The sequence below is a fragment of the Bombina bombina genome, chromosome 2 (assembly GCF_027579735.1).
Source record: "Bombina bombina isolate aBomBom1 chromosome 2, aBomBom1.pri, whole genome shotgun sequence".
NCBI lineage: Eukaryota > Metazoa > Chordata > Amphibia > Anura > Bombinatoridae > Bombina > Bombina bombina.
Window position 1 is genome coordinate 908,069,964 of NC_069500.1, and position 16,482 is coordinate 908,086,445.

The 16,482-nt window shown below is 37.0% G+C and overlaps 1 protein-coding gene across 1 annotated transcript in view; it reads right to left on the reverse strand.

Moving 5' to 3' along the window:
- FRAS1 (Fraser extracellular matrix complex subunit 1) overlaps positions 1-16,482 on the reverse strand; it is an 868,578-nt gene that overhangs the window by 538,470 nt on the left and 313,626 nt on the right. The window contains 2 exon segments of the mRNA XM_053703296.1: positions 1,469-1,570; positions 13,163-13,246. Of these exon segments, the coding sequence (XP_053559271.1) occupies positions 1,469-1,570; positions 13,163-13,246 (186 nt within the window).

Genomic DNA, 16,482 nt, shown 5'->3' on the forward strand with positions numbered 1-16,482 from the left:
ATAGATTACAAGTGGAGTACTACTAATACGCAGGGTGCACTATCAATATTGCAGGAACACGCTAAGATTAGCGCACACTCAGGTATTACAATTCCATGGTAAAACAGAATAACTAGAGAATGATTAGCACGGATGACATCCCTACATTGTGAATGCACTAAACTTCACTCATATTACAAGCTGTAAGTATATATATATATATATATATATATATACACATACACAGTATATATGGTCTGATGAAGGGGAGTATTCCCGAAACGTCACTAAATAAATCTATTTGATTATCAAGACCAGAGAGTGCTGTCAACTGCTTGCCATATCCTACTACTTTTGTAGCACCCTGGCACTGGATGAACTGTTTGTGAGAGTGCATCTGACTCTTTGCCTATAGATAGATAGATAGATAGATAGATAGATAGATAGATAGATAGATAGATAGATAGATAGATAGATAGATAGATAGACAGACAGACAGATAGATAGATATAGATCTATATATTAGAGAGAGAGAGAAATAAAAATAAAATTCTAAGTGAAGAGCAAAGGTAAAGTATTTCATTAGCACAGTTGGCCTAGTGCAACTTCAGGTTAGCGTGCAAGCAAAAGCCAGAAGAGGCGTTTGCAGTGTGCCCCATTGAAGTCTAGGGGAAAAAGTAGATATCCGACCTCCAGATGTCAGTCCATCTGAATCTTTCACTCGTGCACAAACCTTTTACTTTCAACTTTTAATATTTACCTTTGCAGTGTTATCGCTCAATAGCACAAATATTGTTGAGCTTCACTCATAATCTAGGCCATTATGTGTAAGCCTCTGAATCTTTGCTTACCTGAATACCCCAATGGCTATTCCGTGTCACCACATAAATATTCCTATTCAAGTTTGTATTTGCCTCATATACTCTCGAGACTATACCATTTGTTACTAACGACTTGCCCTTCATTTTGACAACTTAAAGTGAAAGTAAATCCTAGCGTTTTACAAATGCTAGGATTTACTATTGAAACAAATAAAGGGCACTTTCATTCATTAAGTATAAGATACTTCATGTAGAAAGCTCCTTTGTTTGATTCAATCGATCGCCGTTTTTAGCTGCTACAGCAACCCACGGCTAAAAAAAAATTTGGCTAAGAGGTGACGTTTTCACCACTTAGCCAATAGCAGTGCGGTAAATCCGGCTTGGCGCCCATGCCCAGCCGTGCTCTGCTGTAGAAGCTAAGAGCGGCGATCGATAGAATCAAATAAAGGAGCTTTCTACATGAAGTATCTTCATGAATGAAAGTGCCCTTTATTTGTTTCAATAGTAAATCCTAGCGTTTGTAAAACGCTAGGATTTACTTTCACTTTAACTGGCATATATATAAGGAAATACATAATTAGTTATAATTTGTTATTGGTAAGGATAAAGCTTTTTCTTTGCTATCATGTTGACTTATTTACCAAACCCAATGTACAATGTTATTTTACCTTGTCACATGTACTCGAGTAACAAGTCTTTATGTGGCACTTGACTTCACCTTTGTCACACATACAGGTACTGCAAGGATTCTTCTTCCACTGTATACCATGCTGATCATAAAAATAACATATAAAAAAACATTAAAAACAAGTTTTAAAAAAGTTAGAAGTGACAGTATAGTCAAAATAAATTTTTTGTGATTCAGGTGCAATTTTAAACAAATTTCCAATTTACTTTTATCATCAAATTTGCTTTGTTACCTTGGTATTCTTTGTTGAATGTTAAACCTAGGTAAGCTCATATGCTAATTTCTAAACCCTTGAAGATCACCTCTTATCTCTTATGCATTTTGACAATTTTTCCAGTTAGACAGTGCTAGTTCGTGTGTGCCATATACCCCAAGGCAGAACATAGAGTGATCTGAGATGACATTGCAGAAAATGCAGCATGTCTGCAGAAAGAACAGGAACTGTTAGCACTTTAACTTTTCAATGCTGCTCCACATTAAGCTGTTCTCTTTAAACAGAGCTGTTCCCCGGCTGCATTGTATAAGTTTTCCTTAACACAGTGCATCCAGAGCAAAGTGCTGTTTGAAGACAACAGTCAAATATGCAGCAGTGCTACAAAGCAGCAGGGCATTGATTGGTGTCTGGCTCTGAGATTTTTTGCAAGCTTGTTCCCTAGCTTTTCACAGTCTGCAAAGCTGTTTTCTCTGAATGTAAGATGTTTATATGAGCAATGCACCTTTTTTATTACTACATTTCTATGTTAGACTAAGAGAAAAGAAAACAAATTAATTCAAGAGACATTTTGCAATTACTTTTTTGTCTGCAGCTAATTTGCAATGCAATTTTCAACTACTGCACTAGATTAGACAACTTTAAATATTGATTTATTCTCAAGTTAACCAACACATTGCAATTGATCTGGTGATTTAGTGTAACTGACAAATTTACAATTTTATTTTTTTTAAAAATGACCTGCAGAAAAATTTTCACTAAAAAAATATCATCGCAGAAAGTGAAAAAAAGTTCTGTCTCTGGGGCCATATAGATCACCATTGTGCTCCCTACCGTGGAGTCATTTATGAATCAGCACTGATTGGCTAAAATGCAAGTCTGTCAAATGCACTGAGATAAGAGGGCAGTCGGCAGGGGCTTAGATACAAGGTAATCACAGATGTAAAAAGTATATCAATATAGCCGTGTTGGTTATGCAAAACTGGGGAATAGGTAATAAAGGGATTATATATCTTTTTAAACAATAAAATATCTTGAGCAGACTGTTCCTTTAAAAGAATTCCTAATATGTAAAAAAAAGATATGAATTTTCCATTTGGCACTGAAGACTACAGTCTCAAATTGACATAAATATTGTTGTTTGCAGTGTCTCTTGCAAATTTCAAATTGTATGACCATTTTAGGCTTTAAAGGAAGAGTAAAAACCTTGTAAAGACGTTTCTATTGTGTTGCTATAAAATAACATATCTGTCAAGGTAACCATTTTTAAAACATAATAACATTGTTTTTGCTGCTTTTGTTTTTCAATAACCAAACTCCTCCCACCATTTGTCTTATTGGAGGAACCAATCTGTGCTTTAGTCTGTAGACAACAAGGCTAGTTACTGTCATATTGTTCGTATAAAATGCATAGTTTTGTAGTTCTTATCCCTTAAATGGATACTGAACCCAAATTTTGTCTTCCGTGATTCAGATAGAGTATGCAATTTTAAGCAACTTTATAATTTACTCCTATTATCAATTTTTCTTCGTTCTCTTGCTATCTTTATTTGAAAAAGAAAGTTAAGGACCCTGGACGGCACTTGTTTATTGGTGGATGAATGTATCCACTAATCAGCTAGAACAACCCAGGTTGTTCACCAAAAATGGGCCGGCATCCAAACTTACATTCTTGCTTTTCAAATAAAGATACCAAGAAAATGAAGAATATTTGCTAATAGGAGTAAATTAGAAAGCTGCTTAAAATTGCATGCTCTATCTGAATCACATAAAAAATTGTGTTCAGTGTCCCTTTAAAGCCATTTAGCTCAATACATGTAGCAGGGTTAGCCTTGATAAGTCTGCAGGGTGCATTTCAAGTTCTGAGAATTTCATGAAAAGGAGACAAAATAAATTATGCAAGTTGTTTAATTACACAGAACTAAACATTTTACATACAAATCTCAAGGTGTTTACTGTCCGTTTAAGTCTTTGACATACTCCAACAGTAACCAGGGAAAAGATCTGTCACTAGAGAAAATGCCTGACTAGAGTGTGGGGCACTCAGTGGCTGTAAAAATAAGGTACCTCTGTTAGAGTCTTCCATAAACCAAATAACATATTTAGTATAACTTATTTCAAGTCTACCATCACCATGTCAATAACAATATTTCTAGTCATTCCCACATGAATCAGCTTGTGTCATCTTAATGCTGAAAGTTGTGAAACACAAAATAATCAAAGAATGCCAGTGACGTCCCAAGAAATTTTTTCTTGGGGGGCACTTTTAGGAGGTCCACCAGTAATTTGTGGATGGGACTGGGTGTGTCTCAGGCTGGACCAGACATGTCATGGGCAGGGTTGGGGTGTACTATGGACTGGGCTGGTCATGCCATGGGCGGGCTGGGCGTGTGGTGGGTGGGGACAGCTTGAGTAGTGATGGGAAGCCACTGTTGGGGGGGGACACATGAAGGGGTCATCCATTATGCTAAGGGTTTAGACACCACTGGAGAATGTCATTGACATTTTATCAATGCTGAGGCCTCATTAACAGGTCATTACTTCCCCATAAAAATAATTTGTTATTATTGCAGAAAGGCTGGATTTACCCTGACATAAAATACGTACTTTGGAGACTTCTGGTGGGTGGGTAAACAAGGTGGCATCATCTCTAATAAGCCCTCTGGTGGAGAGAGCAGCATATATAGGCTGGCCATATTGCCGCTTTAAGAAGGAACACATATGAAAAATACATATGTGAGGGTTCTTATACAAAACCATTTCTTTAAACAGCCCTGAAAACAGCCCTGACATATGTATTTTTCATATGTGTCCCTTTTCAAAGTGGCAATATGGTCAGCCTAAGCATATAGTGTGTGCAATATTGGCCATATCCTGCTTAGGCTCCTCTGCATCACGTTTATGTGATAAACACACCGACTGATGACATGATGAAGCAAATCCCTGCGTTGATTCACTTAATCAACAGGTGTTAAAAACAGTATCTCATTTTTACACTAACGATGATGACTTCAAAATATCTTCCTACACATGCAGGTGTGAACAGCCAAACATCCACTCTTTTAAATGTATTAAATAAACATTATTATTATTTCAGTTTAACATAAACATGCACTTCCTGTAAGTTTTACCTTAAAGGGATACGAAACCCAATTTTTTTTTTTTGTCAGGATTCAGATAGAGCATGCGATTTTGAAACAACTTTCTAATTTATTTCTATGATCAAGTTTTATTTGTTCTCTCTGTAGCTTTTGTTGAAAAGCAGGGACGTATGCTTAGGAACCGGCCCATATTTGGAGCACTCTATGGCAGCAGTTTTGCAAGAATTTGCAAGAGCACTAGAGGGCAGCACCATTTCCTGTCAAGTAGTGCTCCAGATGCCTACCTAGGTATCTCTTCAACACAGAATATCACAGGAACAAAGCAAATTTGATAATAGAAGTACATTGGAAACTTTTTAATTGTGATATATTCTATAGTCTGAATCACAAAATCATTTTTTTTCAGTTTCATATCCCTTTAAAGTTAAACAGCTTTTACTCAACCTTTTGTTGAGACTATCTAGGTATGCTTAGCAAAAAAGAATACCAAGAGAATGGATGAAGTTTGATAATACAAGTAAAGTAGAAAGGCTCTAAAATCGCATGCTCTATCTGAAACACAGACGTTCAATTTGGACTTTAATGTCCCTTTAACTCCTGCAACTTTACATCACATTGCATTTTCTAAGCAGGATATAGCCAGTTAGCAGATTAGAACAAGAAAATGCATTGAAGGAACATGGGAAACTCACATTTTTCTTATTTTGTGATTCACGTGGAACATACAATTTTAAACAACATTCCATTTTACTTCTATTATCGAATTTGCTTCATTCTCTTGGTATCCTTTGGCGAAGGATCAGCAACACACTTTTGGAAGCTGGGTGAACATATTGAGTGAGCAAATGAGAAGAGGCAAATATGTGCAGCCACCAATCAGCAACTAGCTCCCAGTAGTGCATTGCTGCTCCTGAGCCTACCTGGGTATGCTTTTCAACAAAAGCTACCGAGAGAACAAAGCTAATTAGATAATAGAAGTACAGTGGAAAGTTGCCTGAATTATGAAATAAAAATATTGGGTTTGATATCCCTTTAAAGTGATTGTAAATCCTTGCGTTTTTGTAGGGAATTTGAATTTCATATCTATATATTAAAAAATAAGTTATAGCGCATCTTCATTACAACTGATGAATGAGACTCCAGCTACAATATCACTTTACCATCACTTTAAAGCCATTCTCTTATTTTAACTCATTACAGAATTAAGTTGGTAAACCATTTTATACTGGGGGCCGCCATCTTGTAGCTCGTGTATTGTTACATCCTGTGACAGAAGCAGTGCACTTTCACAGATCTGTGATGTTACTGACTTTTTGACTGCTGTACCTTGCACTTCAGTTTATCTCCCTAAGCGCTAATTTAAGGTGCGCCCGTAAATGGGCTAATAACCGGCCATTGCAAGTGGTTGGTTAATGCTACCGTGAGCTCACAGTAGCACTTTGCGCTCAAATTCATTAACCATGGAACCGCGCAAAGCTTCCATGCAATGCGAACACAAGGTTATATTTGTGTGCACCAGTATTACTGAGTAAATCGCAAATATCGCGCTTGTGAAAGTTCAATGTTGTGCCCCACTTGTAATCTGGCCCATAATAGAGAACAAAAGCATTACACTGTTGCATTTTACAGTTTAAAAGTTACATAACAAATGTAAGCTCCAAGATGGAGGCGCACAGTGTGAAGATGCAGAGCTTCACTAATTAATACTTGTAAGGGGTTAAAATAAGAAAGACTTTGAAGACAGCTGCGGGCACAGGAGGAAAACAATATCATGTAAGTAGTAACCATTCTAGTGTCGTTGCACACAGCAGTTTAATGTCCCTTTAACACGTGCACACAAAAGATTTGAGACATAAACAGCATTTCTTTCATTTATTCTCTGCTGTTATCTCTGTTCTGCCATAGGTGCCTGGTAACACTCATTTCCTTCCAAAGGCCTTACAACTTACATCTATGCAATGTGAATCAAGTCTTTAGCCAAGCAGAAACACAAATATATTAAATGTTTTCCTCAGGGAGGAACAAGCTAGAAATATGACCTTTATCATGAAACTGCACACAGGCTTTTGAAGATGTGAGGGCATTAAGGGCCTCACATACCCCCACTGCATTCCTATCTCATACACTGCAGCTTGCCAGGGAATGCAATATTTTATACTTCTCTACTTCTTCCCAAAACAGGTTCATAGTAAATGTTTTTAAGCTGAAGCAATGGACTAACATAATTCCTACAAATGTCAGCAGCAGTAACAAAGTTAAAAAAGAAAGAAGAGAAATAAATCACCAGTTTGAGACATGGTCATATTGCTGGTTTGTTAGCGATTCCTGATAAATCCTCAGAGAACATCATGCAAGCGCAATAAAAATATTTGTATGCATCAGCAGCATATTTCTTATATCAGCTACAGAATGGTAATAATCTTAACAAACCTGAGCTAAACACAGGCCAATCACAAGCAGCATATGTTTATAACCACCAATCAACAGCAGAGTTCATTTATAGAGCAAAAGTGCATACGGAGCTGATTCTGTGTTTAACTCCTTTGTGAAGGCTTTGAATGGGCAGGCAATAGTGCAATGAGAAAATACTATAAGGGGCATCAAGATCAATGTACAGTATCTGGGGGCCGCTGGCCAAGTGATCTTCTCCCATGGAGGCCGCTTGAACGGAGTAAGTGCTCTGGAACTGGATATACTAGGAACTGGAATTAGTAGTGCATGGTGGGAATTGTAGCCCCTAACAGACATACACAATTGTCTATATATATATCTTGTGAGTGCCAACTGAAGTGATCATTCTGGAACTATACAACAATGTAAAAAGTGACTTTTATGCAAGCAGTGCATAGTGGGATCTAGAAATAATGGAAAAAGCAGAGAAGAAGGCGCCACAATAGTGCTCTATCAATGGGGTAATATAGTCACGCAGAAGTCAAATGTGAACTTACGAGATCCAAAGCACTTGAGAAGTGCCACAGGTGCGGGCTGAACTATTAAAGCTGTCCAGCGAGCTTTCCTCTCAACAAGGGTTGTTAGCGACAGTCTCGTAGTCGTCAGTCCTGTACCACCGTATTACGGTATCAATGATAGTATCAGCAAATGTATCCAGTTAAAGGATAAATAAAATAAAGCTTGTGATGTCGGTATAAAATCAACTTTGTTTTATTGTTGAAACACAACGCGTTTCCCGGTCCTCCGACCGTTTCATCAGTAGTGCATGGTGGGAATTGTAGCCCCTAACAGACATACACAATTGTCTATATATATCTTGTGAGTGCCAACTAAAGTGATCATTCTGGAAGTATACAACAATGTAAAAAGTGACTTTTATGCAAGCAGTGCATGGTGGGAACCTACACGTTAAAGGCATAGGAAAGTCAAAATTAAACTTGCATGATTCAGATAGAGCACGTCATTTTAAAACACTTTTAAATTCACTTATATTTTCAAATGTGCTTCGTTCACTTGGTATCCCTTTTTGGAAAAATAATTTGCACATATCATACACTAGTAGGAGCTGCTGTAGATTGGTGCCTGCACACAGTTGTCTCTTGTGATTGGCTAACTAGATGTGTTCAGCTAGCTGCCACTAGTGCAATGCTGTTACTTCAGCAAAGGATAACAAGAGAATGATGCAAATTTGATAATAGAAGTAAACTGGAAAGCTGTTTGAAGTTGTATGTTTTTATCCAAATCATGAAAGAAAATTTTGGGGTTTCCTGTCCCTTTTAACCCCTTACCCCAAAAGAAAGTATATATACGTCTTGCAGTACTTTCCCTATCGTACTGCAAGACGTATATATATATATATATAAGTCTTCCCTCTAGGAAGCTCAGCACTCTCTGCTGTTAAGTTACAGCCGAGAGCATCTGCCACATATGGAGCCAGAGCGTGATCGGTGCTCCGGCTCCATATGAGGGCAGATGCCTGATCGTTACAGATGGTGACACTGTGTGGGTCACCCTTTGTAATCATCTTCTGTTGGTGCCGGCAGGAGGTGTGGGCGGTCGGTGGGTGGGCGGCCCAGCAGGGGAGGCGGGAGGGAGAGGGAGGGAGTTGGAGGTCCCTATGCTACAAGAAAAATAAAATAAAGGGACAGGGAGGGATGGGGCAGCTACACTACAGAAAAGGGGATCTGGGGGTGTGGGGGACCCTAACTAAAAATTGCAGGTGGGGGGGACACTACGCTAAATCAAGGATTGTTTTAAAGGTATTTTTTACCTTGGAAAATGTGTACCTCATTAAGGGTAGTTCAATAATATTATTTATGTTATGGAGAGCACTTACTTTACAATATAATGCTCAGTAAAATAAGTTGATGATTTCTCTCTATGCTGGCGAGTTTTTGAGAATCAGACCCTATGTATTTAACCCTGCAATGCTTCAGAGCAGCAATGCATACTGGGAGCTAGCTGGTGATTGGTGACTACACGCATATGCCTCTTGTTATTGGCTCACCAGCCCTGTAAAATGCATTGCTGCTCTGGAGCAAATTAAGGGGTTAAACACAAAGTTAAAGTCAGCTCCAGAACAGCAATCTTCTACTGGGACCTAGCTAAACACATCTGGTGAGCCAATGACAAACGCTATATGTGTCTACCAATCATCAACTAGCTCCCTGTAGTGGATTGTTGCTTCTGAGCATTCCAAAGTATGTTTTTTAACAAATGATACCAAAAGAAAAGTGTACATTTGATAACAGAAGTAAATTTAAATATCTCTTAGGATATCTTGTTCTGTCTGAATCATTAGGATGTAACTTTGACTTCCATGTTCCTTTAACTAAGGAAATTAATAAGTGCAGGTATCTTCAGGGGTAATAACTAGGAAAAGTATATTCTGCGGATAACAATGGGACAATCTTGCTTCCTCCAAAGTACAGGATTGGGGTCTAAAGTGGCATTGGTTACGTGTTTTGGTAAAAAGTAACAAACATTTGTTTTTGTTCTTAACAAACTGTAACTATTTGCTGAACTTTTGACATTCATTTTAGTAAACGATTACCTTTCTTTTTATCAAATGCCGAATGCAAATCTAGTAGTGTAACATGTAAATATTAACATTCAAAGGTTAATTGTGCTAGCCTAGACTTTAATGTAAGTCAATAGGAATCAATATTCAAATGTAATATGCAAATGTTACATTTGGTATTTGAATGTTAAGACTTGTCCAATAGAAATATTTCAATGGCAGAACTAACGGCTTTGGGAACAATTTGTCCTACCATTTGAACGTTAAATAGCAGATATTTTAACATCCTTAATCCAGGCCTTGAAAAACCCAGGAACCTGGGAGCCATTGGCTCCTATAATTTTACTCCTGGTTCCAAAAATTTGTGGTCAGATAGTCTATAAATATATATATTTGTTTTTTTAAATAGATTTTTTAATGCAAAATGTCACCATTTTTAAAAACAAAACTGGATTACTTTGAAGTTATTATTTGATTTGGTTGGAACTTTTGTTTTCTTCACTTTTTAGATTTCTGAGTGCCACTATACTCAAATACCAGTATCATGAGGCAAAATGAGTCATGTCTATCATTATGGAGACTTTTATTCAAATTACATTTTTGCAACTGGAACATCTGACAACATTGGGCTAGGTTATATTTTGTTTGCAAACTTAACATTATATATTTGTACATAGAAAATGCAGTGTAAGTCCATGTACAACTGATAGCAAGGAAGCATAAAAAAGTTTTTTTGGAGGGCACAGAAGCATATATGAAATAGATATAATAAATCTGAAAACAATCTATTCTGAATTCTAAAAAAAATATTTACTGTAATGTCTCTCTAACAGCTGTTAGGGACAAGCAAATAGCTTTACGGGCTTTAACCACAAATAGTATATGAACAGATAAGTTTTAAATGTGTCCAGGAATTGGCTGTAGTGTGTTGGCTAAAACAAAGTTTGTTTCCAGAACACAACACTTACTCAACAGTGGTCTAGATTACAAGTGGAGCTGTAGTTTGTGCTCCTGCTCGCACTTTAACTCTGCTAGAAGTAAGCTTTTTCTGCTCTTTGGGTAGCATGCGTATTACAAGTTGAATATAAAAAGGTTTTGCTTGTGCGCTAACCCGACATGCACAAAAAGCCGAACTTCAAACGTCACTACGTTAACGTATTTTAGAGGCCGATTTATTAAGGCTGAATGCACCTGTTTCCGCGCGAGCCTTCATGACAGGAGTTAAACAGGAGTTAAAAAGCAGCGGTCATAAGACCACTGCTCCTTAACTCGTCCACCACCTCTGAAGTGGCAGACAGCGATCCGCCCGATCGGATATGATCGGGGTGATTGACACCCCCTGCTAGTGGTCGATTGGCCGCGAATGTGCAAGGGGCAGCATTGCACAAGCATTTAACTAGAAATGCTTGTGCAATGATAAATACCAACAGAGTATGCTGACGGCATTTATCGATAAGCATAGGACATGATCCGCTACTGCCGATCATGTCCGCCTGCACATTGTTAAATCAGCATAAATATGTTGCAGTACTAAGCCAAACAGTCTTCCTCTATTATAGAAAGTGCAGTAGATAGAAGTTACTTTAGTTAAGGAAATAATTAGCTTACTCTAGGCAATCTAGGGGTTTGTCATACATTTAGTGAACTTCAATAGATAACTATGGGTTTATCAAACTAACCATGCACATCTATTTTTACCCCTATATATTCCCCATAGAACCCTATATTGGGCATTTCTGAGGTTAGAAGAAGATCCCTGCCAGGTTACTTATAAAGAAAAAGAGCTTGCATAGGGTAAATAGGGCATTCAGTACCCTCATAGCAGTACAATATTAGGCAGTCCAAATCTGAGGCGTTGAATATTCCCCAGATCAAACCAAAGAATGCAACCGGCATTGTGTATGCTTCAGGGATCATAATAAAAGGCACTTAGAATGTTCCTTTAAGCAAAACTTTGTTGATAAACTAATATAAATGTAGGGCTCAGCTAAGCAAAACATCAGATACCTCTATCGGATCATCATGGTGGTCAGTCCAAATACTCAAATAATGAAAAAGTTCTGGGAGCGGAAGACAGGTCAATGCACCTATCCCACTCCAACTCTTGCGACCAGACTATCTCCAAGCAGTGATCCAGTTGCGATCCAAGAGAGCGCAGAACCTCCTATGGCAGTGGCAGGGACTATCCAAAGCAAGCGACCCTCTGTTACTTTGATATGTTGCGAACTGGGTGCCATTACATCTTGAGATACTTCTGAGCTTCTACCACTATCCGGATGATTAGCTGCAGCCCTTCCGACAGCAGTTGAAAGCAGGAACTGGTTCTGCTTTATCGGCACAGAAAACATAAGCTCTCGGTCCATTATGGCCACCTTACAGTGTTGCGCGCTGGTTACCTCAACATAAACATTAGTGGGAGACTTTACTTGTTGCGACACGTTATCCGGCAGTATCCAGGAGACAGCCCGTGTAATTGAGTAGTCTATTTTGGTGCCTGGGGGTAGGCCTTCACAATTTCTCCGCCATCCAGCGCAATCTGTAGGCGGCTGCCGGTGTCCTACTGATAGAAAGCTCCGGCTTCATAGCTTCACAGGTAATGATGTGCCAGGGAGCGTTGTAGGACTCGCTCTATCTGACCCCCAGCGGGCCCTCTCTCCCTCCACCAAATAGATGAGGGTATCAAGTCGTTTGCAAATGTTGCTCTCAAATTCAGCAAGGAGGTCCCGGAACACACAATAACTTCCATCCATGATGAACAGGTTCTAAATTCAACAGATAGGTTCCAAATATTTTATTATATTTATTATATGAAATTTCCTTCTGTTTTATATGTCTGCGTTCTAGTTGGGGTTGATGGAAGCTGGTCACATGTGCGGTGCAGGTTCCGATCACGGTGCAACAGCAGCTCCATTTGTACCCAGTTTCCGGCTATTAAACCTAGCTCAGCTGGTGCCCTTCGTTATCAGTTATCTATATAAACCATTTGTGAGCAAAAATATGAAGTTTGAAAGCTGTTTCATCGCCAAGCAGCAACTCAGTATACGGAGCTCAACTCTAAAGTGTCCATCTTGGTTGCCTTCCAGGCTCCACCCCATATTTTATGTTTAATTGTTGGGAAAATAAATTATATATATATATATATATATATATATAAAAAAACTTTAATCTCCTTTCAAAGGGAGGAGTATTGTATGCACTCAATAATAAACATTTTTTTTTTTATATTTTAAGCAAATTTAAACCATCTGATGACCTAATTCACGAAACAGTTTGTCTATTCAGTTTCCTATTTCCTATTTCAAACTTTGTAAAGGTTCAGACATTAATGCAGGTGTGCTCACACTACACCTTATATGACGAATGAAAGAATTACCTCATAAAATGAATTACCTCATATGTCTTTCCAGATACAGTACAGGATTTTGGAAGGCACTCAGGACAACACTTTCCAGGAACAACAGCAAGCATTTCATCCTAAAAATATAGAATTAACACTTTTAACTGTCAACAATAGTGAGGAAGAAATGTAGACAACACCATTTTCAATCAGTGAGGGGTAATAAAAGACCTGTGCAGACAAGTCTAAACTGATGTATACATTGTAGATTCCAGGCATGTTATGTCATCCATTTTACCTAAGCCCACCTTGTCAGAAATCAGTGGATAATTATGATTCAAATATGTGCTACCAAATTAAATTGTTTATTTAGTTTATTAAACATGTGATAATAAACTATACACATCTAAAAAAAATATATATATATATATATATATATTATTTTCCCAATTTATTATAAATCTATTGTAAATCTATTAAGAAGACAATTTATAATACTATTCCTTACATAAATGACCTTTGTTAAATTTTTATTTTATTTTATATTTTTAAAGGACAAAGAGAGAATAAAAAAAACTGTTTAAAATGTAATTTAAAAAAGATTAAATAAGAGCTGGCTTTCCATAACAATATATCATACATATAATACTTTTTTCAAGAATTCCAGTGGACATTGTTTGCTTATTAAATTTCAGACGAAAAGCATTATAGTTTCAATACATTCATATGTAAATGTATTTATAGAGCTGTCTCTGTAAGCCTGCACAATATATATGTATAACCAAAATATTTAAATTATTCTGTGTCTAAATCATGTGATTATCATATATTATTATAATTTGCTTTATTTATAAGTTTGACTGCCCCATAATACACTCAGGTGTATAATACAATATTTTATGTTTATCTGGCTAAAAAAAATGTATATATATATATATATATATATATATATATATATATAAATAATTTCATTTTTAATGTGGGACCTTAGCATGTATTCTTTTATATCCTTTAAAAAAAAATTTGAACATAAAAAAATTACAAGGTTTTAGCTGATAAAGAGATAAAGATAAGTTACATTATTTCAATTAAAACAATATATCAGAACCATTGCAGTAAATCATAAAATGTAGATATGTGCGATTCGATTCGGTCCGAATAAAAATTCGGACGAATTTGTCGAATTCGGATCGATTCGAATTTCCGAATTGCGGTAGTGCCGAATCTACCGAATAAATCCGAATCAATTCGAATTTATTCGGTAGATTCGGATGGCCGTGTATTCTACAGTATATTAGGTTTATCACTCTGCTATGGGTTAAACCTAATATACAGTACATAATACACATACCGAAATTCCGAATCGATTCGAACCGAATTTTTCACGAATCCGAAAGAATCCGAATGAATCCGAAACGAATTCATTCGATTTCTTCCGAATTCGAATCGATCCGAACCGAAATTCGAATGGATCCGAATCGATCCGAACAGAACCGAACCGAATTTTTCGCAGCTGCACAAGTCTAATAAAATGTATATCTGGAACACAAAGCACAAAACTTTAAGGTTTATTAGGATGTCATGCAAATGGTAGGAAAGAATTTGTAAAAGTGTTAAAAAAAATCTATGTATAACCACTGTACTTCAATAATTTATAAGGTTAAAAATTGTTATTACAAAACACATGGGAGAATATCACAAACTAATAACTGGGCCACAAGAACATATATATATATATATATATATATATATATATATATACAGAAACGTCCTGTGTAGCCAATAGGTGGGCATATCTGTATTGCAGGTAACATTTCCTTAACCTCAGCTGTCTTGCACAGTGTAATATTTATCCCTCATAAAACATCATGTCTTTCCTCAACAAATTCATTTTTAAAGGGACAATGAAGTCAAAATAAAGTTTTCATGATTAGGCTAGAGCATGCCGTTTTAAACAACTTTTCATTTTACTTCTATTATCAAATTTGGTTTGATCTCTAGGAATCTTTTTTTTGAAGATTAAGGGGCATATTTATCAAAGTGCAAACGGACATGATACAATGTAGCATATCATTTCCGCTGCACATCGATAAATCACCAGAACTGCTTGTGCAATACCGCCCCCTTCAGATTCACTAGCAGGGCGTGTCAATCAACCCAATCGTTGCTTTCTGTCCGCCGCCTCAGAGCAGGCGGACAAGTTATGCAGCATCGGTCTTTAGACAATAAGGGGCATTTGGAGCTTGATAATTCGGCCCCTAAACATAGTTGGTCCATAAAAAGGAGTAAATTGGAATCTTTTTTTAAAATTGTATATTCAAAATCACAAAATGGGTTTCATGTCCCTTTCAATAGGAAACTTTGACTTATAAAAATATAAAAACTATAAACTAACAACTACCGCAGCATAAGCACATTAACATAAATAAAATGAATTTTTTATCCATAGGTATATGCTGAACATAAACTTACATTAGCCATTAAAACACTTTTTTGTTTACTTCAGGGGATGCAATATGCAGGTTTAAAAGATACTGGACTAGATTCACTAAATGCATGTCCAGTTTTATTTTGCAGAGCCCATTCACAAACAACTGAGAGATGTGTCAAATGTGGACACATACGATAACATAAGAATTTTAGACTCAAGATTTTGTTAATGAATCTAGTCCACTGATAACAAAAATTTTGCTGTCAACTTCCAAGCAGTCTCTAACGTACAGTTCTGCTCATCATTAAAGAGAAACTTAAACCATTTTAAGCAACTTTTTAATTTACTCCTATTATCAAATTTTCTTCCTTTTCTTCGTATCTTTATTTGAAAAGTATGTATACTTAAGAGCCAGCCCATTTTTGGTTCAGAACCTGGGTTAAACTTGCTTATTGGAGGCTAAATGTAGCCGCCAATCAATAAGCGCTAGCCAGTGCTCTGAACCAAAAATGGGACGTCTCCTTAGCTTACATTCCTACTTTTTCAAACAAAGATACCAATAGAACAAAGAAAAAATGATAATAGGAATAAATTAGAAAGTTGTTTAAAAATATAATTTATGCTTACCTGATAAATTCATTTCTCCTGTAGTGTAGTCAGTCCACGGGTCATCCATTACTTATGGGATTATAACTCCTCCCTAACAGGAAGTGCAAGAGGATCACCCAAGCAGAGCTGCTATATAGCTCCTCCCCTCTACGTCATATCCAGTCATTCGACCGAAACCATACGAGAAAGGAGAAACTATAGGGTGCAGTGGTGACTGGAGTTTAATTAAAATTTAGACCTGCCGTAAAAACAGGGCGGGCCGTGGACTGACTACACTACAGGAGAAATGAATTTATCAGGTAAGCATAAATTATATTTTCTCCTGTTAAGTGT